The 23,349-nt window shown below is 33.1% G+C and overlaps 1 protein-coding gene across 1 annotated transcript in view; it reads right to left on the bottom strand.

The window, feature by feature from the left end:
* Window positions 1-23,349, bottom strand: part of LOC129218398 (furin-1-like) — a 101,043-nt gene that overhangs the window by 74,778 nt on the left and 2,916 nt on the right. The window contains exons 2-3 of the mRNA XM_054852649.1: window positions 6,634-6,738; window positions 4,907-5,011 (exon numbers count right to left, since the gene is read on the bottom strand). Coding sequence (XP_054708624.1) covers window positions 4,907-5,011; window positions 6,634-6,738 — 210 coding nt within the window. The remainder of the gene's footprint in view (window positions 1-4,906; window positions 5,012-6,633; window positions 6,739-23,349) is intronic.

Genomic DNA, 23,349 nt, shown 5'->3' with positions numbered 1-23,349 from the left:
TATTTTACTATGCTAAATTCTAGTACCATATATATTATTTCTCAAGGCTATTTTTTTGTAGGTACGCCATAACTTTCAAAATATCTCATCAAACTTCATAAGTAAGGCAACATTTACAGTGTTTTGCATGGTTATGAGCAAAAAATAAACAAACAAGTAACATTTTGACATTTTTTGTCAAACTGGCATTTTAAGCCTCAATATCTTTAAAATAAAAGGTGTTTTTTGTACTTTAGTAATTTAACAAAATAAATATCTTGTCTTTCTTAAAAAAGGCCATATGTGAAATTTTGAAAAGTTTGGGACACAAAATAACTTTTCTGAAGAATTGCTTTGAAACCAATGTTTTCGCTTTATTTAGAGCCAATATCACGTGCACGTGGGAATCTCATGAACGTTTTAAAAATGACTCCCATGACCAGAAAACAAAGTTATTTTCAGGAAATTCTGCATAAGCAAGTCTTTAAACCGTTTTGTTCACTAGTACACATGTGACTTGCACATCGATATTCATCATAGTATACATGCAGTGGCGTAGCTAGGGAGGGACGTAGGGGGCAATTCACCCCGGGCTGCATAATTTTGGGGGCAGCAATTAAACACCTTTGATGTGGAAAAAAAGTCCTCCGCGACAAAAAAAAAAAAAAAAAAACATCCTCGAAATGTAAGGTTTTGGTATGAGAAGAAAAGTACTACGGCACAAAATATGGCACATTTATATACATAATGTTAGCACAATTGTTTATTTTTCTCTCCTTTCATCTAAAGTTACAGACTGAAGGGACGGCAAGGGACTAAGGCATTTTTAATGAGGAGGTTAGCCAAGAGATCCATATTGGATTGTAAATCAGTGCCGATCCAGGAAGGGTGGCAAAATGGACACCGGTTTCTAGCTGCAACTTCCAAATGCATCAAATCTAAGTGCAAAGCCAAAAGGGGCTCGTGACTCTCCTAGAAATTACCTAAAATTTTGTGCTTTTTGGTCTTTAATTTTGGAAAACTTTCGGGGGTAGCCAGAGATCCTCACACTCCTTCTTAATGTCACCATGTCACCAAAGATAAGTAAAAATTGCAGTTTCAGGACTTAAATTTTTAATGTTTGCGGGACAGAGAGCCACCTACCCACCTCTTCAACCTTATCTAGGTCAACATGGCCCAAAAGAGCAGTTTTGGGAGAGGAGTTTAATTTCAAACAATTTCCCGCTAGAAACTTTCCCTTTTCCTTCGTTAATCGGCACCAATGATAGATTTAAATTCTTTTTAGATGAGAGAACTTTTGAATTTCCAACTTCTTTCCCTATTACCAATGAAAACAGTTTTAAAATGCCTTTTTAGATTACGAAAAATTTCCAGGTGGAGTTCCCAAATCTTCCTTTCTTTAATGTTTCCAAACGTAATTGTACATTTTTAGACTTTGAATTTCTTAAAATTTAACAAGAGACAGCATCCATAACCCTCCGCTAACGTTTCGCCATAAAGCGTAAATTGCATATTTGTAATTTCAACGTTAACAAATTTCTAAGGAGAGTATTTGAACCCTAAACCCTATCCCCTAAAATATGATCAAATATAGCCTAAGATGTGTTTTTAAAACTTCAATTTTGAAACATTTTTGAGAAAGACTCTTAAAACCCATAACTCACCTAACTTGTTAAAATTTCGCTTTTAAAACATTAATTTTTAAAATTTTCCAAGAAAGATCTCTAAAACTCTCATTGCATCTAATGTTTCCAAAGGAGGTCCAATACTGCATTTTTAAAACTTCAATTTTAGAAAATCTCCTGCGAATGACATTCTCCTCCCCCCCAACCCCTATCCCTTTCTCAAGCATCACCACAGATACCTGAGGTTGGTAAACAAATCCTAAAGTCGTCTTTCCAGGACATGACTTTTGAAAAAGTTTCAGACCCGACTTCACAACATTTTTAGTGACATTATGGTACCCTACCTCCCTACAATCCATGAAAATATCCTACAATTGCGTTTTTGAGCCTCTCCCCCTCTACAGTGTTAAAATATATTCAAATAGAGGTCCGAAGCGTCACTATTTCCTTAACAAAGCCAAAAAGGTAGCCTGAAGTTGATTTCCCTTTTAAAAATATTTCGAATGGGAACCCCGAGCCCTCCTTCCTCCTTTAACACCATCAAAGAGAGTCTTCAACTACGCTTCTCAGAGTTAAACATTGAAATGCTTCCATAGAGAGTCCTTGAACCTTCCTCACTCTCTTAACGTCCCCTAAGATAGACTAAAATTGTTATTTTAAAAGCTTTGATGGTGGAAAATATAGTAGAGAAACTCCTGACCTCCTAACACCACCCAAAGACTAAAACATCCTTCAGTTTTGAAGAAGATTCTGGAAAAAACACCAACCCCCCTTCAACTGCGATTTTTGACACATATTTAGAAAATTGTGAACGCTGTTACATTTACCCCAATATGAAAATGTTTACATGCTTCTGTTGTTGCAGAAAATAAACAAAACAGGGTTTAGGCTGGGTTCAAAAGTCTTTAGCATAAAAGCTAAAATTTTGGGAAAAGTTTTAGCAAAATGCTGAAATGTTATGCATTCTTATATCTTTCTTAATGCCTCAGTGTGTTTCATCTCCAGTTGAAAATAAAATTTTTATTTCATCTATGAGATCTTTAAACAAATTAGTACAGCAATTTTCTTTTAAACTTAAAATAAAAAAGAAACTACATGTTTGATATTTAGAAAGTTGCACTCCCCTCCTCCTAATAATGCGGGTATTGAGGGGGACATAATGCCGGAAGACTAAGTATTGTGGAACTTAATAGTAATTTCCAAATCTTGGTTTAAGATTTAAAAAAGATTAAGTTGACTATTGCCATGCTGCTTCTTTTCATGGATCATACATTGTTTTTTTCCTTTTTAAATTAATTTATTTTTTGTTTCAGCAAAAAGGCAAAAATGCTTTGCCTTATTTTCGCAACTGAGATAGTGTTTTTGCATTTTGCGAAAAATACGACCGTAGCAGAAACCCTGAAACAAAGCTTGTTAAATTAAGTCGATATCCTTGTATGTACAGAAAATGATGCATTTTCTGTCACTATTATTGACATTGTTGCTGTTCTACCATTTCATGTCAAAACGTACAAGAACTGAGGAATAACATATTTTTCATGGATTTGTGGCTGTAAATGAACAATAAGGCTACGTTTCAAGTCTCATAAACATATGAAACATTTTATTCGAGTTATTAACAAACCTAAGTGGTATATTTGCTAAAAAAAGTGTCTGAGTTTACAATTTAAATCTGTATTTTCTTTAAATCTATAAAATATGCCATTTTTAGTTTGTTTTACACATCTATTACAAATTTTTTTGTTATTATTTCCCACTTGTTATCCTTAAATAATTTGAGAAATTTGTTATCAGTGTTATACAAGGGGTAATTGCAAACACTAAAAATGAAGGTATCATTTCCAAAGTGAGATAAAAGTGAACATCTTGAATAGAGCTTTATTCACACCAACCACAATTCTAATATAAAACATTTTAAATGGCATATCTGATCCTATTCACAATCGCCCCAAAAATCATATGATTCACAAATTCGTTCCGGGTAATTGTGAACGCCTCATAAATGTTTTATTTTTGTAAAGAATTTGTTAAACATTTGTGTGGTACATCGTGACTGATATAGAAGTTTGAAAATAAATTCTAAAATGTGATATTTTTAAACACATTTTTTTTAACTAATGATTTTTCTTGAAAACATCAAAAACCATTCAGTATTACCCAGGTCAACCCTAAGCGAATATTATATTTAGGGGCTTTGTTCTTTGTTGGTTCTTAAAATCATTTCTTGACAAACCTTCATAAAATTATCGGCATAAAAATTGGTACTTAAATATAGTAACATTTAATTTTCAACACTTAAATAGATACTACAAATTGGTACTTCTACTCATGGGCATGTCCAGAGGGGGGCAAAGGAGGACAGCTGCATCCCTCCCATTTGTTAATAACAAAAATGTTAAAAATAAAAATGAAACAAAAAATTTGGTCAATTCACAAGTGCTTCAATTTCTAAACTTGGTGATGAGTTCGTCTCTAGTAGCTTTGCGCTTGATTCTGAAAGTGTAATATTTGTTTTTTGGGATTTCACCGAATAGGGAAAGATCTTGGTGTTTAGTTGAATTACCGTCGCAATACTATTATGAAAGTAATATGAGGAAATACAGCAGCAATAATATTTCACGTTCTACAAACTTCCGACAAAAAGTATTCTTTCTTTTGAAAAAGATTTTTATTATGCTTCACTCCCTCCCCATACACAGTGAAAAAGTGCAGATTTAAAAAGTACCTTCCACAGGCCTGTCATTTCAGAATTTTTCAGGCGAGGAGGGGGGGGGGAGAGGATATACAATCAATGCATTTTATAGTGAAAACAACAAAACAATACACAAATGCATTATTACATTGTTTTCAAAATTGCTTATTTGAGCCCCCCCCCCTCCCCCGCAATCACCCAAATGACAAGTCAGCCTCACCTTCCATTTTGAGCTGGATACACCCTTGCTTCTGCTATAAATTTGATTTCAGTTAACCTGTTTGGTCAGTTATGTGATTAAAGAGAAATGTAAGACAACTTCCAAATTCATTTTGAATTTACAAAAAAAAAGGGGGGGGGGGGTTAGGTTGTCAAAAGACAGAAAAAAAGCTGGATGCTTGAGAAAAGTATATGATAACTGAACCAACTTCCATCCTCTAGGGCCCCTCTCTCCCATCTACTGATTTTCAATAATTAAACTGGGAATCAAAAAACAGAATATATAGCAATGTCAATAAAAAGCACTACACAAACTAAAAACATGTAGCATAAAAGTTAAAATTTTAAAATAAAGTGAATCAATAAATAATAAACAAATAAATCTACTAACAAGAAACCATTGATCAGAATAAAGTGGATCTTGAAAATCAGGAAAACTGCTTTCTACGCTTCTCTTGACTCGTTTCTTCACTTCTTGTTGCTCAACCCATATCACCTAAAAAGATAAAAATCACAAAACTGTACTGAAGTTTCTTTTGCATCAGAACTGATTGGTTTATGTAAGAGTGTGTGTACAAATGAAAAATTTAAAAGTCTTTTAATTCTACACCCTGAGTTAGGGAAATGAAACACTACTAACAGAAATAAAGAAAAACAAAATGATACTCTTACATACTAAATAGGGATTTTTTTTTAAAGTGTGTGATTTTTAAAGAAAACGGTGGTCATATTTGAATTTAGGGAGTCATTTTACACAAGAACAAGCAGGAATTATGTCAGAAGCACTTTTCATGCCTCTCAATGTAGTTAATTTGTTCATAATTAAAATTTTAACTTTAAATTAACTTTTAAAAATTCCTTATTTTGAGTGCTATGAGGGAGATCTAAATATTGCAGAAGAGCAAAAGCTTTTTTTTTTTTTTTTCTGCAATAATGTTCCACTTTATTGTTCATATCTGTCAACTTGGAATACTTTTAAAAAATTTTGTAGCCTCGTGTGGTTTGAAAATAGTTTTCAAGTTCGTGGATAGCAGAAAAAAAAAGAGAAAAAGAAAAAATCATCTCTTTTACTGAATTAAAATGCACAATAAACCAAACCAAAAGTGATTTCTGTTAAACTGGCAACTATTTTCAAAATTGGTCAGAGCGAATCAAATTAGCTGTATCTACGGATTGCGATACTGGACCAAAAACGAAAGTACCAGTATTTGATATTTTTAAAAATGTGATACTGGGATACCGGTATTAATACTAGTACTAGAAATTTCTCAAAAAATGATTGAAAAGATATTGTTCCGTTGCCGTATTTTAAAATTTTGCACAAAAAGTGCATTACATATTAAAAATTATTGTGAACAAATATAAAATGAAGGAGCACATGTCATAACAAAAAAATGAATAATAACAGTAAGAAACATAATTCATTTGTTGAATTGCCACTAAGCCTTGAACTCATTTTAGTGGACAAATCTTCTACAGTTAAAAATACTCTTTCTGAATTCAGGCAGGTTGGTGGTGCTGTTAACAATGTGCTATACATGTCCTCCAATTGTCTCGAAGTCTTGAATCTTCAAATAATCTCTTGCGTGTAGGGTTTGGATGAATAGTTTTTATGTGTGTGTGTGTTTCTTTCATATTGTGTATAATTTGTTGTTGTTTTTTTATTTATAGCTGGTTGTAATTTCTCTTTGAGAGACAATTCTTTTCCAATATTAACCTCATCTTCAATGATTTCCTCTTAATCAGGATAGGTTTCTTTTTATTAAACCTATGGTGTAAAAGTTACAATGAACGTAGCTAAATTTGATCTTGCTATTTTTTTTTTTTAAATTCATTTTCATTTTACTTTCTCCCCCAGTGTTTTTCAAGAAAATATTACTGAAAATTTTCCAACCTATCACCCTCCTTTTTTGCACTAAATTGCTGGATCTCTGTCAGCCAAGAAGATGCTTCGGATATTTCATAATGCAATAAAAAATTTAAAATAATCATGATTTTTTTTTATTGCTTCATATTTATGCATTTTTAAAACTAGTTTTTTAATTAAAAACTTTTTCAAAAAAGCAGTTTATTTTTTAAATTTAGTTTAAATTTATTATTTTTCACTAAAATACTTACAGATGGCTCTTTTTGAAGCAGTTTGAAGTGTGGTATACTGGGCGATAATGAGCGCTTTTGAACTTCATGATGCTCAAAAAGATAATATCCCTTGAGATTTCCAACCTGTTAAAAGTGAAAATTTATTTATGTCATTAAAAGTGCTTTTAGAAATTTCACAAATCACTGACTATATAACTATTTTCAAAGTTTCTTTCAAGTCTTGAATAATCCAAAAATTAAAATTGTATCTTAATCCAATGCTCATAACTTTTTTGTGTGTATGTGTGTCCTTTTTTAGTATCCCACTTAGATTTACCCATCAATATTTTATATATCCTACAATAATCAGTGGATTAACCAGGATTTCATTTTGGAAGGGCATTGTGTCCCTGTTTAACCAGCAAAACCTCTATTTTTGCAACCATTAGTTTCAGATGCATGATTTCAGTTGCAAAATTGCTCAGAATAAGAGGCCGAGTTAAGATATGAAAAGTTTGAAGTGAAAAAAAGAATTTAGTGAAAAAATATGAAGTTCAACTTTTTATATGGTTCCCAAAAGCATGAATAAACAATTCAAATATAATAAGCAGTGGCGCCGACTCCATGGGGCCTGAGGGGGCCCGAGCCCCATCAAAAAAAATTTTGAGGGGGCAGAGCCCCCCCAATAATTTAAGAAAATTATTAGCTATTTAATGCTTTCTAAACTCAAATTTGTCTTAGTATTTTTTATTTTCCTAGTTTGGAGATAGTTACCTTGTAAAATACATTCCTTAATGAGTTAAAACAATTATTACAGTAAAAGGCAGGTTAGCTGAAAAGCAGAAACGATTAAACAACTTGGCTGTTCTTTATAACCACCAAGATATTTTGGATGAATTAAATATTTGACAAGTCGTCAACGACTTCAAATTCAGTAATCTAGTCAGGCGGTCGACATTTGCACCTTTCTAAAGAGAGCCCTAATATTGGTGTTCAGAGCAATTTTAAAAATCTCTGTAAAATAGAGGATTAACTACATACACAATGTTAGATTAAAATTTCGAAATATTAGTACTATTATTTTATTACCGTACTACTATAGTACTGCATTAGTTTTTTCGAATACTTAAATATTTTTAGGGTATAAGACAATAAAAACTGGCTATTTTAAATACTGTATTAACTTTATTAACTAATATTAAACAAATTAATTTGGGATATTATTTTTGTTTAATGAACTCTGAGCCTTATTCAAAGCAAGTTTAAATTAGCTATTTCACTTATAAATCAAAGTGCGACAGCAGTATTTTATGATTTATTTTTTAATGATAGTTTAAGATTTATTTAAATATAATTTCAATCTTTATATATATATATATATATATATATATATATATATATATATTAGATTAACTTTTTACGAAAATACCGTACAAGTGGCTTTTTTTTTGTTTTTCAAAGCCAAAACGTGTGTCGAGTTAGCGAGAGTAGTTTTCGGGATTCTAATGTTGATAATATATTGTTCTAAAATGCTTAAAAAACTGTAAAACTTACTTTTTCCATCTCCAATTTAGAAAATTTCTCAGAGTTAGACTCGCAGTATGTCCCCCACCCTACCAATTTTTTGTGGGTAGGCGCCACTGGGAGTGCCCTTCCATGAAAGTCAAGTGCCCTACTTTATATCAATCCCTAGCCAACGCACTGCACGAGGACTTCCCCCAAAATAGAATTGTAAAAATGTCCCTCACTGAAGACAAGTGATATGATCTAATTGAACCAGAAAATTTGCATACCAATTCTTAGATTGACTTTGAAAACGCTATGCCACATATTGTTTGTTTGTATAAATCAGAAAATATGTAAATTGGCAAGTTCAAAAATCTGAACTTTTATATATTTTTTGAAAAAGGGCGGGGGGGGGGGGGGGGTCCGTGGATTTACATACCCCCTGGATCACCGGTGACGTTTAGCCCCCCCCAATAATTTTTGCAAGTCAGCGCCCCTGATAATAAGTTTGACATTAGTATGACCAATACTCACAGAGATGTAAAAAGCAGCATTTTGTGACTTATACCACTTTACACCGGCAGTCAATAGCAGATTTAAGGAGGGAAATATAGTGGCTAACACAAGTTTAAAACTATATGTGCATAGAGCATGTTTTTTTTTAATTGCACAATATTTTGTGGTGCGTTTTTACGTTTCATAGAATAGCATTTGCATTTATTTTTCAATAGCAATGAAAAATATATAAATATTTTGTATTTTTTTTCTTCAACAACCTGTCATTATTCTGAAAGGGAGAAAAGTTCCAATCTCATTTTCTGTGCAGTCTCTTAAAATTTTGAGGTCTAATATCTCCTTGAGTTTTTGCCGTAAATGCTTGAATTTTTTGTGTTGAAATTACTTTTCAATGGAGATTATTTCCCTAAATATTAGGGCTTGCCCGATGCCTAGCTTTGGCAAATTATTTTTTGTTTCAAATAACCAACAGTTGATGGCAACACCTAACTAAGGGACTGCTGAAATGTAGGTTTCAAAATTTTTTTAAGGAACAAAAAGTATTCAGTACATTGTAGAGGCCAATGGCAAATAATATTTTCAAAAAATGAATGAGTAAATAAATATAACTAGATAAAAGCCTACGACATATTTACAGTTCTTATTTTTTGAATAAAAATATTATTTCAAAAATCAGTCGAGTAGAGAAAAAATACATGGGTTACAGAAATATGTTTTTAACAAAAGAAGAGGAAAGAGAACGATTTAAAGGCTTCTAACTAAAAGTCACCAGTACACCAGTATTTAAATGCTCAAAGGTAAAAACGGAAGTAAATCAAAACTTTAACGAAATGTTTATTGTATTTCAACAAATAAACAAAATTAAGGATAGAAATCTAAAATATTACTATAGGATTACTTTGCTGGAAAGAAAAACTTTAGGATGTTTTTCCACTAAATTTTTATTTAAAATAAATAAAAATTGGGATATAGCCAAAGAGGGGAAATAGAAGCGGTCCTTGAAAACATGATTGTAGGCAATCAACCAACGATGGCCAGCAATCGTGTTTTCAAGATTTCAAGAAATTGCTGGGGCAATGCCCCATAACATTCTCAAGGCAACACTTCAGAAAATTGTCTAAAATTGCGTTTTTGGGACTTGAATTTCCAAAACTGGCATTGGAGAGTCTCTGAACTCTAATTTCTCACTGAATGCCTACCAAAAGATGGCCTGTAATCACGTTTATAAGATTTCAATTTGAAAAAAACTCCGGGGAACTGTTCCTCTCAACAACATTAAAGTTCTTCTAAAATTATTTTAAGATTTCAATTTTGCAAAATTAATGGCCAAGAGCCCCCCACCCCCTTTTTAACATCTTCAGATACCATCTAAAATTGTGTTTTGAAGCTTTCAATTTGAAAGATTTCTACGAGGGACTCATTGTTCCTCAATCCCTTCCTTTAACTTTGCCAAAATAGCTTACAGTCGTGCTTTTAAAACTTCACTTTTGTAAATTTTCCTGTGGACAGCTTTACTAATATCATCGAAGATCCTCTAAAACTAGTTTTAGAACATGAATTTCCGAAAATTGCTCCGGAGTACTTGAACTCCATCCCCTCTACTTGCGTCTACTGAAACTGGGGCCTACAATTGTACTTTTAAGCCTTCCATTTCAAAGGATTTTCGGAGGAGAGGTACCCCCCGAACCTCTCCTGCCAGCAACAGCTGAAGATTTTCTTAAACTTCTTTTTAGGACCTCAATTTTTTTTTTTAAATTGCGTATTTGGAATTTCACTATCAAAAAATGTCTGCAGAAGAGTGCCTAGATCCTATCTCTTTTCCTAACACTTCCGAAGATGATTTGGAATTGTGTTTTAAAGACAAACTGGATTAAAAAAAACAATAATAATTACAAACAAAAGGTTCAATTTACATTTTTACTTACGAATATCTCAATAACTAATATTCATTACGACAGAACAGTGGTGCCCACCTAAGGGGGGGGGGGGGTCATGGCGCAAACTGCGCCACTGAAATTTTTAGTGGGGTTGTTTTAAGGGGTATTTTTCCTTTTTCTGGGGGCTCTTGCTTCTGGGGGGTTTTTACGATATTTAGGGGGACACCATTGATCTTAGGGGGAATGGGCATCCCTATAGTAAAAAACCAGTTCTATAAACACAAAGTAACACAATAGCTGTAACACCAAGTGCAGAGCTTTTTTAGCAGTATACTGAAAGTAACAACCAGACCCTACTGAGTAGGGTCTGGTGGGGGAAAGGGTCAATGCGTTAAAGTGGTCATATGTCAAATAAATGGCTATAGCTTGGAAATAAATGTTCGAATGAATGTGAAAATTTTATTTTACAGTAGGGCAGTTAGAAACTACTTCCTTAATACAAAATTTTATTTGGTAAAATATCATATATATATATATATATATATATATATATATATATATATATATATATATATATATATATATATATATATATATATATATATTAGGGTGGTCCTTATTTTTGAAGTTGCAGATATTTTACGCGACGCCCCCTCAATTTGTTCCATTATACAAATAAATGATCCCTGCAAAATTTTAAGACAATCCATGAATATTAACAAGTGCCCCTAGGGCCCCTTTTTTGAGTTTTGAAGAAAAAATTGCGGATTTTCTCATTTTTATGTAAAAATAATTCTAACGTTTTATATTTAAAGTAATTTTGAACCTCAATAGGTGCTGCTACTTCCAGACCAACCATTCTCTCACCTTCATTCTGTAAAATTTAACATGTTACAGAGGGTACATGTACACAAATGGCCTTGGATCAAGCATACTGCTCTTCTGCGCTTGTTCCAACCAAGCAGCAGGGGAACGTTTCTTCCCACCAAGATGGACACAAGGGATTCTATAGGCCATTAATGAATGGCCTAGACCATTAATGAATGATCTTTTACAGCAACAAATTGCCTCCTCCAGGCTTTGGGGGTGTTGATTTACAAAATTCCCTGTGTATGTAATAGGTGTGGCAAATAGAGTCGCACGGTTTCAATGCTACAAATATAAGCACATTGCAATTATATTTTAATTTGCTGTTCTTTAGTTATAAACATACCTAAATGCTTATACAGTTTTTAATTTTTAAAATATAAATTTCGAAAAATTCTCGATTACTCCTAACATAAAAATTTACTTTATTTTCCATAGCTAAAATATAAATTTTAAAAAAATATCCAGATCAGAACAATGTAGAAATCTTTACTTTAAATTAATTTTCTTTTACTTCAGTACATAGTCCTTTATTATCATCAAATTATTGCTATTCACAAGATTTAGAAACCGAAATGGATATCTATCCTAAACTGTTTACTTTTGTTTTCTACAGCTGGTTTACCTCAATGCAAAAAAGCTTGACAACTATTGATATCTGCTCGCCTATCATCACTGTTAGACAAATGCCATTAGGAATCAAGATGTTGTTCATTTATTTACTGCCTATGTAGATGCAGTAAATTTAAATCCAAATGACCTAGTAATCAATCATACATTCCTTAAGAGAGCAAAAGAAAATCTTCGAGAGGTAAAATTAAATTTCATGAAATTAAATATAGATTTTGTAGTTATTCACTGGGATACAAAGCTACATCAAGATGTAACTGGAAAAAGAACGTCGACAGGATTACCGTGATAGCTTCAGGTCCTAAGATTGAACAGCTACTCGGAACTCCTTAGATATTTCTTCAGTTGTATATGATATCTTAGAGGATAGCTCTTTATTGCTAACTGTTCCAGCTGTAGTGTCTAAAAGACGAAGTGGATGACATATTATTGTTCGTAAAAAGCGGAATTGAGAAATATTACAGAGAATTCTCATAGCTTGTAATAATATTTCCTGGTGAATTTCCTCCTGCAGGGACATGTTTTCGGCAACCTGGAGCTTATCCCTGAGCCACATGGGTGGCAAAAAGAATTTTTGTTTGAAAATTTTTATATTTAGGAAACAATTTAAATTGACCTTACATGAAAAGAAAGCCCTTCAATGCCATTTTACAAAGCTGTTTTACAATTAAATGCTGTATGAAGATATGGTTTTTCGCAGCAACCCAATCGAGGCTCCTTTGAATAATTTATCTGAAAAACTAGCAGCGTACAAAATGACGACAAACATAGAGCAGAAGCAGTGACTGGAAAATTCATTAATCACTTATGGTATTTAGGGGATAAACTAGTAGCTTTGTCCGTAATGGATGAAGGAATTAACTTTGAAGATTGGAAAAGACTAGTCCAAAATATGCTTGTGATAAGGAAGACGTGTCTGATGACTGTTTAACAAATTTCAGATAACAGTATAGGTGATATAGAATACTTTCTTAGTAAAGATCTTCCTCTTTATAGAATCAATTACGAGTCAATAAAATTAATTGATAAGTTGCAAATACTAAAAGATTTTTTCCTATTTGATCCTGATTCACGGCAAAATGTTTAAGCTATTTAAAGGGAAGATTGTCAAAATACTGAAAATTGTGAATGATACAACTGAAAGAAGAGCATAATTAATCGAAGAAATTCACAACTAATTTACCAAATATGAGTCACAAAGCAATTTATTTTATAGACCGTCCAAGACTATCAGGAAAAAATACACACTAACGAGATACATTGAGAAAAGCGTACGATTAAGGAAAGTTTCTAAAGCATTATTTCATTCTTATTCAAAGTAAAATCTTTAAATGATATAAAGTAATTAAAAAGGTTAATTTTCGTGCTACCTCACTTAAAAATATTTTGAAAACCTAAGAGAAACGACGTACTTGGTCTGAAGTAAAAACTCGGAAGATTTGTGGGAAAATTATCAAAAGTGTTAAAGTTCAATGGCCTAGGGGCACGTGTTATTATTGACCGATCGAGTTCAAATTTTGAACACGTTACTTTTTATTATAGTGTCACAAAACTAGGGGGCGTCACTTGTTGAATTCCGAATTTTTTTTCCCCATATAAATAAGGACCACCCTAATATATATATATATATATATATATATATATATATATATATATATATATATATATATATATATATATATATATATTAATATATATATATATTGTGTGAAGGTGAAAAATTTTAAGATCTAAGCACCTCTTTTTTCTTTCTTGGGAAATACTTGTTTGTTAGAATTATGAACAGATTGACTGCACAGGAAGCTTTCTACATGTCTCAAGAACTCTTAGTGATTAGCAGTTAGATGAATCTATTTTAGATAATTTTTTAGAACAATTTAAGTAAGATGGGGTAAAGTGGTCGTAATATTAGGCTTAACGAATACTGTTCTTCTAATGTCACTTAATCTTTAAGTATAAGGCAGATAAAATTAAATAATTTTACTTAATATGTATTGTTTTTACAGTAATGGTTTTACAGTATACGAGTACATGCGTAAGCATACGCATATACTTGTGTTGGCTCGTGTATAAACATATTCACATAAATGCACCAATAAATACTATATAGGTATCAGCAAGCATTTTTAACCTATACAGATATACATTTCACTGTACACGTATATACTCGCTTATACTTGTATATATACAAACACTTATATACTCAGGTAAACACATATATACGCGTACGTACTCGAGTCGACACTTGCATACAAGCATATGATATACAAGTATAAAGGGTAAGTTTAAACTCTTGAGCAAATTATTAAAAGGTGTTAGACGGGAGGATAAGAGCAAGAATCATAAGGAACATATGGTCACAAACACAATGCTGACTCGCTACATGCACACAAAGCCAGAAACTGATGGACACAAAACAGGTCACAAATTCACACACACACACACACATTACACAAAGACAATTTTACGCAATATTTTAGGTCTCAAGAAAGTTTTAAAGCGATTAATGAAATTTGAGGCCTGCAGCTGTAATACATATGCATCGCAATCACAAAACACTCTCTGTTGCAATAACGAGACTTTTGAAAAACTTTCATCAGTCACTGGGCCTTTGTTGCGATGTGTGTATTAAAGTTACAGCAGGTCGTACTTTTAACAACTGCTCTAAATATTTCTTAAAAACTAAATATAGGGTAAAGTCATCTTTGTGCAACAAATTTGTGACCTGTTTCGCATCCATTAGTCCTGTTTTGCATCCATTAGGCTTTGTGTGCATGTAGTGCATCAGCAACTATAAGTTCCTTATGATTCTTTCCTTCTTATCCTCCCCTCGCACACCCCTTAGATTTTTGCCCAAGAGCTTGCATTCACTCTGTAGGCATACATGTATAGAAGCCTTATATACTCGTGTATACATATACTGGTGTATACACGTAAATGTACATTAGGGTAGTCCTTATTTATATGGGAAATTTTTTTTTTTTGGAATTCAACAAGTGACGTCCCCTAGTTTTGTGACACTATAATAAAAAGTAACATGTGCAAAATTTGAACTCGATCGGTCAATAATAACACATGCCCCTAGGCCGTTTAACTTTAACACTTTTGATAATTTTCCCACAAATCTTCCAAGTTTTTACTTCAGACCCAGTATATCGTTTCTCCTAGGTTTGCAAAGTATTTTTACAGTGAAGTAGCACTAAAATTAACCTTTTTAATTACTTTATATCATCTAAAGATTTTACTTTGAATAAGAATGAAATAATGCTTTAGAAACTTTCCTTAATCGTACGCTTTTCTCATTGTATCTCGATAATGTGTATCTTTTCCTGATAGTCTTGGACGGTTTGTAAAACAAATTGCTTTGTGACTCATATTTGGTAAATTAGTTGTGAAATTCTTCGATTAATTGTGCACCTCTTTCAGTTGTATCATTCACAATTTTCAGTATTTTAACAATCTCTCTTCTCTTTAAATAGCTTAAACATTTTGCCGTGAATCAGGATCAAATAGGAAAAAATCTTTTAGTATTTGCAATTTATCAATTAATTTTATTGACTCGTAATTGATTCTATAAAGAGGAAGATCTTTACTAAGAAAGTATTCTAAATCATCTACTGTTATCTGAAATTTGTTCAACAGTCCTCAGACACGTCTTCCTTATCACAAGCATTTTTTGAACTAGTCTTTTCCTATCTTCAAAGTTAATTCCTTCATCCAATATGGGTAAAGCTATTAGTTTATCCCCTAAATACCCTAAGTGATTTATGAATTTTCCCATCACTGCTTCTGCTGCAGGTTTGTCGACATTTTGTACGCTGCTAGTTTTTCTGACATATTATATTATTCAAAGGAACCTCGATTGGGTTGCTGCGAAAAACCATATATTCATACAGCATTTAATTGCTAAACAGCTTAGTAAAACAGCATTGAAGGGCTTTCTTTTCATGTAAGGTCAATCTAAATTGTTTCCTAAATACAAAAATTTTCAAACAAAAATTCCTTTTGGCACCCATGTGGCTCAGGGATAAGCTCCAGGTTGCCGAAAACATATCCCTGTAGGAGGAAATTCACAAGGAAATATTATTACAAGCTATGAGAATTCTCTGTAATCTTTCTCAATTCCACTTTTTACGAACAATAATATGTCATTCACTTCGTCTTTTAGAATTTAAGTGGTATGTGTACTTGATTGAAATGTTATAAGTTCTGAATGATGGAGATCTTTAAACAAAATTTTGAAGCACTTAAATAATTGAATATCTGATCTAGAACTAAGAAAGGCAAGAACTTCTTTACAAACACACTCTGCAGTACGATTTCAAGTGCATGATGATGGCAATCTAAATGTAATATATCACCGTTCAATTTTTGCTCCAAAAAATTGAATGCACAATTTATATGGTTGGTATTGCACGTCGTTGTATCAAACACTACAGCTAGAACAGTTAGCAATAAAGAGCTATCATGTAAGATATCATATACAACTGAAGAAATATCTAAGGAATTCCGAGTAGCTGTTCAATATTAGGACCTGAAGTTAATACGGTAATCCTGTCGGCGTTCTTTTTCCAGATACCAAAGCTACATCTGGATGTAGCTTTGTATCCCAGTGAATAACTACAAAATCTAAATTTAAATTCATGAAATTGAATTTTACCTCTCGAAGATTTTCTCTTGCTCTCTTAAGGAATGCACGATTGATCACTAGGTCATTTGGATTTAAATTTACTGCATCTACATAGGCTGTAAATAAATGAACAACATCTTTATCCCTAATATGGCATTTGTCTAACAGTGATGAAAGGCGAGATGATATCAATAGTTGGCAAGCTTTTTTGCATTATGGTAGACCAGCTGTAGAAAACAAAACAGGTTAGGATAGATACCAATTTCAGTTTCTAAATCTTGTAAATCGCAAGAATTTGATGATAATAAAGGACTATGTACCGAATTAGAATAAAATTAATTTAAAGTATAGATTTCTACATTGTTCCGATCTGGATATTTTTTTAACTTTTTTTTTAGCTATGGGAAATACAGTATATTTTTATGTTAGAAGTAATCGATGATTTTTCGAAATTTATATTTTAAAAATTAAAAATTGCATAAGCATTTAGGTATGTTTATAACTAAACGACAGCGAATTAAAATATAATTTCAATTACTTATATTTATAGCACTGAAACCTTGCTATTTGACACACCTATTACATACACAGGGAATTTTGTAAATCAACACCCCCAAAGCCTGGAGGAGGCAATTTGTTGTTGTCAAAGATCGTTCATTAATGGCCTAGGTCATTCATTAATAGATTATAGTATTCCTTGTGTCCATCTTGATGGGAAGAAACGTTCCCCTGCCGCTTGTTTGGAACAAGCGCAGAAGAGCAGTACGCTTGACCCAAGTCTATTAGTGTACATTTTATTCTCTGTAACATGTTAAATTTTACAGAATGAAAGTGAGAAAATGGTCGGTCTGGAAGTAGCAGCACCTATTGAGGTTCAAAATTACTTTAAATATAAAACTTTAGAATATTTTTACATAAAAATGAGAAAATCTGCCATTTTTTTTCTTCGAAACTCAAAGAAGGGGGCCCTAGGGGCACGTGTTAATATTCATGGATTGACTTTAAATTTTGCAAGGATCATTTATTTGTACACTGGAACAAATTGAGGCGGCGTCGCGTAACATATCTGCAACTTCAAAAAAATAAGGACCACCCTAATGTACATATATACGTCTATACAGGTATGTAATCGTATTTACACATATGCTCGTACTTCCAAATACATGAGTAGACACATACAAACTTATATATGCGTATATACGTCTCCTATACAAATATATACTCAAGTGTGCACGTACATACTTGAGATACAAGTGCATACACACATATGATATTCGTTTACATGCGTATGTACTCATATACATGTATGACAGGTGATACGTGACACGTATATACTCCTGTAGCGAATCACGTATACATGCTTACATAATCGTGTCTATACGTATATACTTCAGTAGGCACGTGCATGCATGCAGCGCCGTGTCCAAGGGGAGGGTTTCAGGGGTTAAACCCCTCCCTTGGGGAAAAAATAAGCAAAATGAAGAAAATGTGTATTTGACTTAAATTTACTTTAATGAGAAAGTTTGCGTTCAGCGTTTTTATTTTATTTTAATTTTCTCTCTGAAGTTTTTTGCGATTTACAACTGCTAAAGCCTTACAAACTGATGTAATGTTTCGGAAAAAGTATGGCGGACGAAACGCTGAATGATCTACCAATGCAAAGAAAGGATATTGCTTATTGTAAGGAGCTTATGGTGAATTTGGCATATGTTACATCTATGAAGATGCATTAGTGATTGTGCTTGGCTATGTAATTTGCATCTGCAAAGAGCTCTTTCTTGTTTAGTTTATTAAGCATTATTTCAGAACATAACAACTTGATATACATTCTACATTATAAAAGAATTTGTGAAGAGTTTCTAATACTCATTGCAATATACTACATAGTAAACAGATTTAATTAAAAAGAAGCAAGCAAAGTTTGATTAAAGCGAATCTGTGAAACGAAGGAATACTTTGGTAACTTGTACAGCTAGAGGTATCCTTCAAGAATACAGCAGTCCTTACATGTGAATAAACGCCATACTGGGATCGGCAATTTGTCGTAAAACTAAAAGCTGTAAGGGGGTTGAATTCTCCCCCCCCCCCGCTACTGGTAAGATTAAAACCCCTCCCTTTATGAAAATCTGGACACGGGCCTGCATGCATGTATCTGATGTATACATGTATCTACTCATATATGAATGTGTTTACTCATGTTTACACGACAGGTATACACTTGTGTATACTCACATATACTTGTAACGATAGAAATAACTGAAATATACAAATATTACTGTTATTTATATTGGTTTTACATCTATTTTTAACTATGACCACTTCCCCCACCCCATGGGGTAAAGTGGCCATACATACATAGGGAAATGAAAGTATTATAAAGCTACTTAAATTATTTTTTTCCTGAATTTCAATGTACCGTGTTCTTTAACAATGCAATGTAAAATAACAACAAAAAAAGTTGAAGTGTTTAAAGAATTTATTGTATTTATTATCCACCTAAGTTGAAAATCTACGATTTTATGGCCACTTTACCCCACCAGACCCTATGCTACTTACTGTAAACATCATTAATGAAGGATAACTATTTTTTGGCTAAATGAGGTAGAGTTATCAGAAAGATATAATTGGCTTGAAACAATAAAAGCATTCATATAGTTTTTTGAACTTTTTTTCAACATTTAATACTATCAAAATTCCTTAAATTAAATTTCTTGATTTAGCTTTCTTTAGTCGATCACCTTAATAGCTGCGGAGAAACGATTTTCTAAATCAGTTCATACCAATATGATTGAGGAGGAAGTTGAATATAGAACTTAAGGAAATGTAATTTTTTTTTCCTCTTTCATTTCTAAATAACAAATTTAATGTGAAAGTTACAGCATGCACCTTTTCTTAAGGCGACGAACTATAAAACTATAAATATTGATTGCAGTGAAAAATCTTGTTTTCTGTGTTAAAAGAAAAATATGATTTTTGGAGGGTTTTAATGAGTATAAAAACCCTGAATTCACCGTTTCTGGCCCTGTGCTTATGATTGAGCTTTTACTACAGTTTAAGTCTTCAACAGTTAAGAGCCAGATTATATGTCAAACTATGCAAGTTTAGTGTAAAGTTAAAAGGGGAGGCTACAATCGGGAAAATATTGAGGCTTTCAATTTCTTTTTGGAAGAAAATTTTTTGCAAATTTATCCAGAGATATTGGTCGCTTCCCCCCCCCCCTCCAATTTGAGTCTCGTTTTTCATAACTGTTGAACAAACATCCTAATACAGAGTTATTATATCGATTTAAGAGCATAAAATTCTTAAAACTCTCACCAAAGTCAGTGTTTGATAAGTTTCAGCAATGCTGTGAAAATTTTGGTAGTGATCCAAAACTCAGTATTTTTTCAAAGGTCCAAAACTGGTGTTGGTTCCGTTGCTGCCCTATTTCAGGCCCTGTGCTGTACTTTAATTATGCAGTAAAATATAGATAAATAATAGTTATACTTGCTTTTCCCTTTTTTTCTCGAAAAACATCGGCGATATATCGGCACTTAGATGTCTTTCAAGGCTAATTTTTTCTTCAAGTTAGCATCAACGACCGATGCCAAAGGATTAATTTTTGAACCATCGGAGCCGATGCATCGGTCAAGTCCTACTAAACATAAGTAAGGGAACCTGAGGTCTGTCTAATAGATTTCAATTATATTTTCATTTCAAATAGGAATGCCCAACTTTTTATAGTGAAGAGCTGCATGCTGTTGCATCATTTGAAGGGTTTGGGAGGGGCAATTGCCTTCCCCCCTACGCTTGAAAATTAATGTATTTTACGCATAGGTGGGTGCATGGTTTTTTTTTTCTTATTTTTCCATATAATTTGCATAGAGTACATAGAGGAGACCGGGGTTAGTTGGCATAAGGAGCTAGTTGGATTTGTGATTTTAAAAAACTCCATGGTTGATTCAGAGCGCAACTGAGCCTGTCACGTGATCATCATGGATATATCTATCTTGCATGAGAACGCCAGCTGGATCCAGCCATTGCTTTGAGTGGAAGCATTGAAAACATGATTTTCGTATCAGCAAGTAAAATTTTGATTATTCAGTATTTGTCGTTTTGTACAGTACACACAGAGGCAATATTAACAAGTTTTTAGTATCTTTGGACATTTAGCTAAAAGGTTATAAGTCCATTTCTGCTGTAGCTGATGAACATTTGTTTTGGTCACCATGTTTATTTCACTTGCATGGGGGTTAGTTGGCATACGTACTTGGGAGTTAGTTGACATAAGCTGACTGGGTACGCCAACTAACAACGCAAAAACGGATAAGTTAAGATATTTCAACATTCAAAGGAAAGAAAATGAAATGTGTACTTAGCTCCACTGATGAAGAGGAGGATTTAGAGATTAAAGATGTAGAGAGTGAGAATAGAGTTTGGGTGGACTTGGATTGAGTTTGAGCAGTGATAATGATGAAGATGGAAGTTTGCCTTTGCAAAGTGAGGTTGGTGTGAAAAACTCAAATGAGAAAAAGGTAGTAAGGACTCAGAGTCATAAGATTGATGTTGGGGGTCTCATTGTGGGGACTATGTAGCTGTGAAATACATTTACAGGGTATACCCTAGAAAAAGTACGGAAATTGGAAGTAGCGAATTTAAAGTATATACCAGGAGAAATAAAAGGGAAACTTACAATGAATACGAGAAAACTCCCAGCTAATTATTTCAATGCCAGATTGTGCCATGCCCCCCCCCCCCAATGCACTTCTTGTTGTTTATAAATTTTTAAATTTTGTTTTTACAAAATATTTTATTAAAAAAAAAGAAAAGAAATATGATCTTTTACAAAAATTCTTGATTTTTCACAAAATTATTTTTTTTTTACAAAATTATTTTATTTTTTACAAAAAACAGACCCTGCAAAAACCCTGGACAGATCCCTGGTATAACAGCTTGGACTAATGTACTCTGAGCCTGGGGTATGTTGGTTCTCTTCTAAGTTCTGTTAAAAAATTAATACAAAAAAAAAATTGATGAATAAAACCAAGGGCGCCCATATGCAAAATTTTAAGCGGGGAGGGGGGGGGGGCACTCAAAAATTTTCCCCATGGTTTAGCAGAATATTTTCCCCATGGAAACCAATTTCAGTACAATTTAGAGATATTAAAATTTAACATTTTTAACAACGTATTCATTAATGGATGGAAAAGAAATTTGTAAACATTTTTGCCAAGAAAAAAGCACTAAAAACAAGGAAACTCTCACTTCTAAGGGGGGCTTGAGCCCCCACTTACCCCCCTATACGGGCGCCCTTGAATAAAAGTTTCAAAAAAAAATTTAAATGATGAGATGTTTAATGAAACTTATGGTAGGAAATCAAACTGCTCATTTAATTTTTTGACGAGATCAAAAATGAAAAGCAGAAAAGTTAACCAACGTGACCCAACTCCTCTATGAAGTTGGAGGTACAACCTATAATTTTTTTCTTTGGATCAGAAATTAATGAGGGAAGCATGAAAAGTCGCATTGGGGTACCATCCAAAAAGGTTACAAAATGCATTGATTTTTTAATTGAAAATTTTCGTCTCTCCACATCAATACCAAATATCCAGCCGTAAAACTGTCGAATATCCAATTTGAAGTAGTGTGGCTGGATTGGATTCTGGATAAGTAAAAATCAGTAGGATACCGGATATCTGGTGCATCCATAATTTTCTCATTCCCACAAATATGTAATTTGTAGGGCTCGACCGAAACCATTTTTTGGCCGATGGGCCGATGCCGATTGTTGGCCGATGGCCGATTGTTTTCCTCCAAATGGTCGATTGCCGATGGCAAAAAAAAAAAAAAAATCAAACAGAAATAAATTGATAAGATTGTCAGGGATTTAAAGGATCATTGATTCATTTCACTTTACTTCCTTTCTACGAATAAGGAATTGTAATCACAAAAAAAAAAAATCAGATTTCGACCTAAATTTCTATTTTACGATCACCCAATTTATACTTCGCAAGTTCACATCTGTGCATATATATGTACCTAAGAACATATAAATAACCGAACTATCCATTTTGAACGCCTCCTCAGTTAATTATCGCAAATTCTCTAGTAATGTCTTCATGCGCGTAAATTTGTGTCACTCAAAAACGTTATGAAATAGTAAGTTATGAAATATAAGTACTCATACGTACGTAGTATGATTTAAAAGTTGGAGGACAAGTTGTATAAAACCTTACCCTGAATAGTTCCCTTTACCGAAGCACATCTATCTACAAAATAGTCACCTTAAACGACTATGCACTTCTGCCAACGTTCGTATAGCTTTTAGAAGCACTTCTGGAAGACATTTTTCGCAACCACCTGTATGGCTTCTTGCGCTGCTGCTTTAACTTCATCGTGGGGAAGAAGGCGACTTTTATATTGAGGATGCACGGTTCGAGTTCGATTGGTCAATATTCTGACAAGACAAACAAATAACAAAACGTTTCGTTGGACTTAGCTCCGTGCGACTTTTACCTGTTCCCAGCAAAGAAAAAAAACATTTGCATGGACGCCGCTTTCTTCTGTCAGGAGAAGATAAAGCTGCATCATAGAAGGTAGTGAAAAATGGCTTCCAGGAGTGTTTCCAAAAGTTATATGAACACTGGCAGAAGTATATAGTCCCTCAAGGTGACCTTTTGAAAGTGGATGTGCTTCGGTAATGTGAACTATTCTGGGTAAGGTTTTATGCAGCTTGTTCACGAACTTTTG

Source organism: Uloborus diversus, chromosome 3 (assembly GCF_026930045.1).
Source record: "Uloborus diversus isolate 005 chromosome 3, Udiv.v.3.1, whole genome shotgun sequence".
NCBI lineage: Eukaryota > Metazoa > Arthropoda > Arachnida > Araneae > Uloboridae > Uloborus > Uloborus diversus.
Note: the sequence above shows the minus strand (reverse complement) of the source record. Positions and strands in the feature narration are given on the sequence as shown.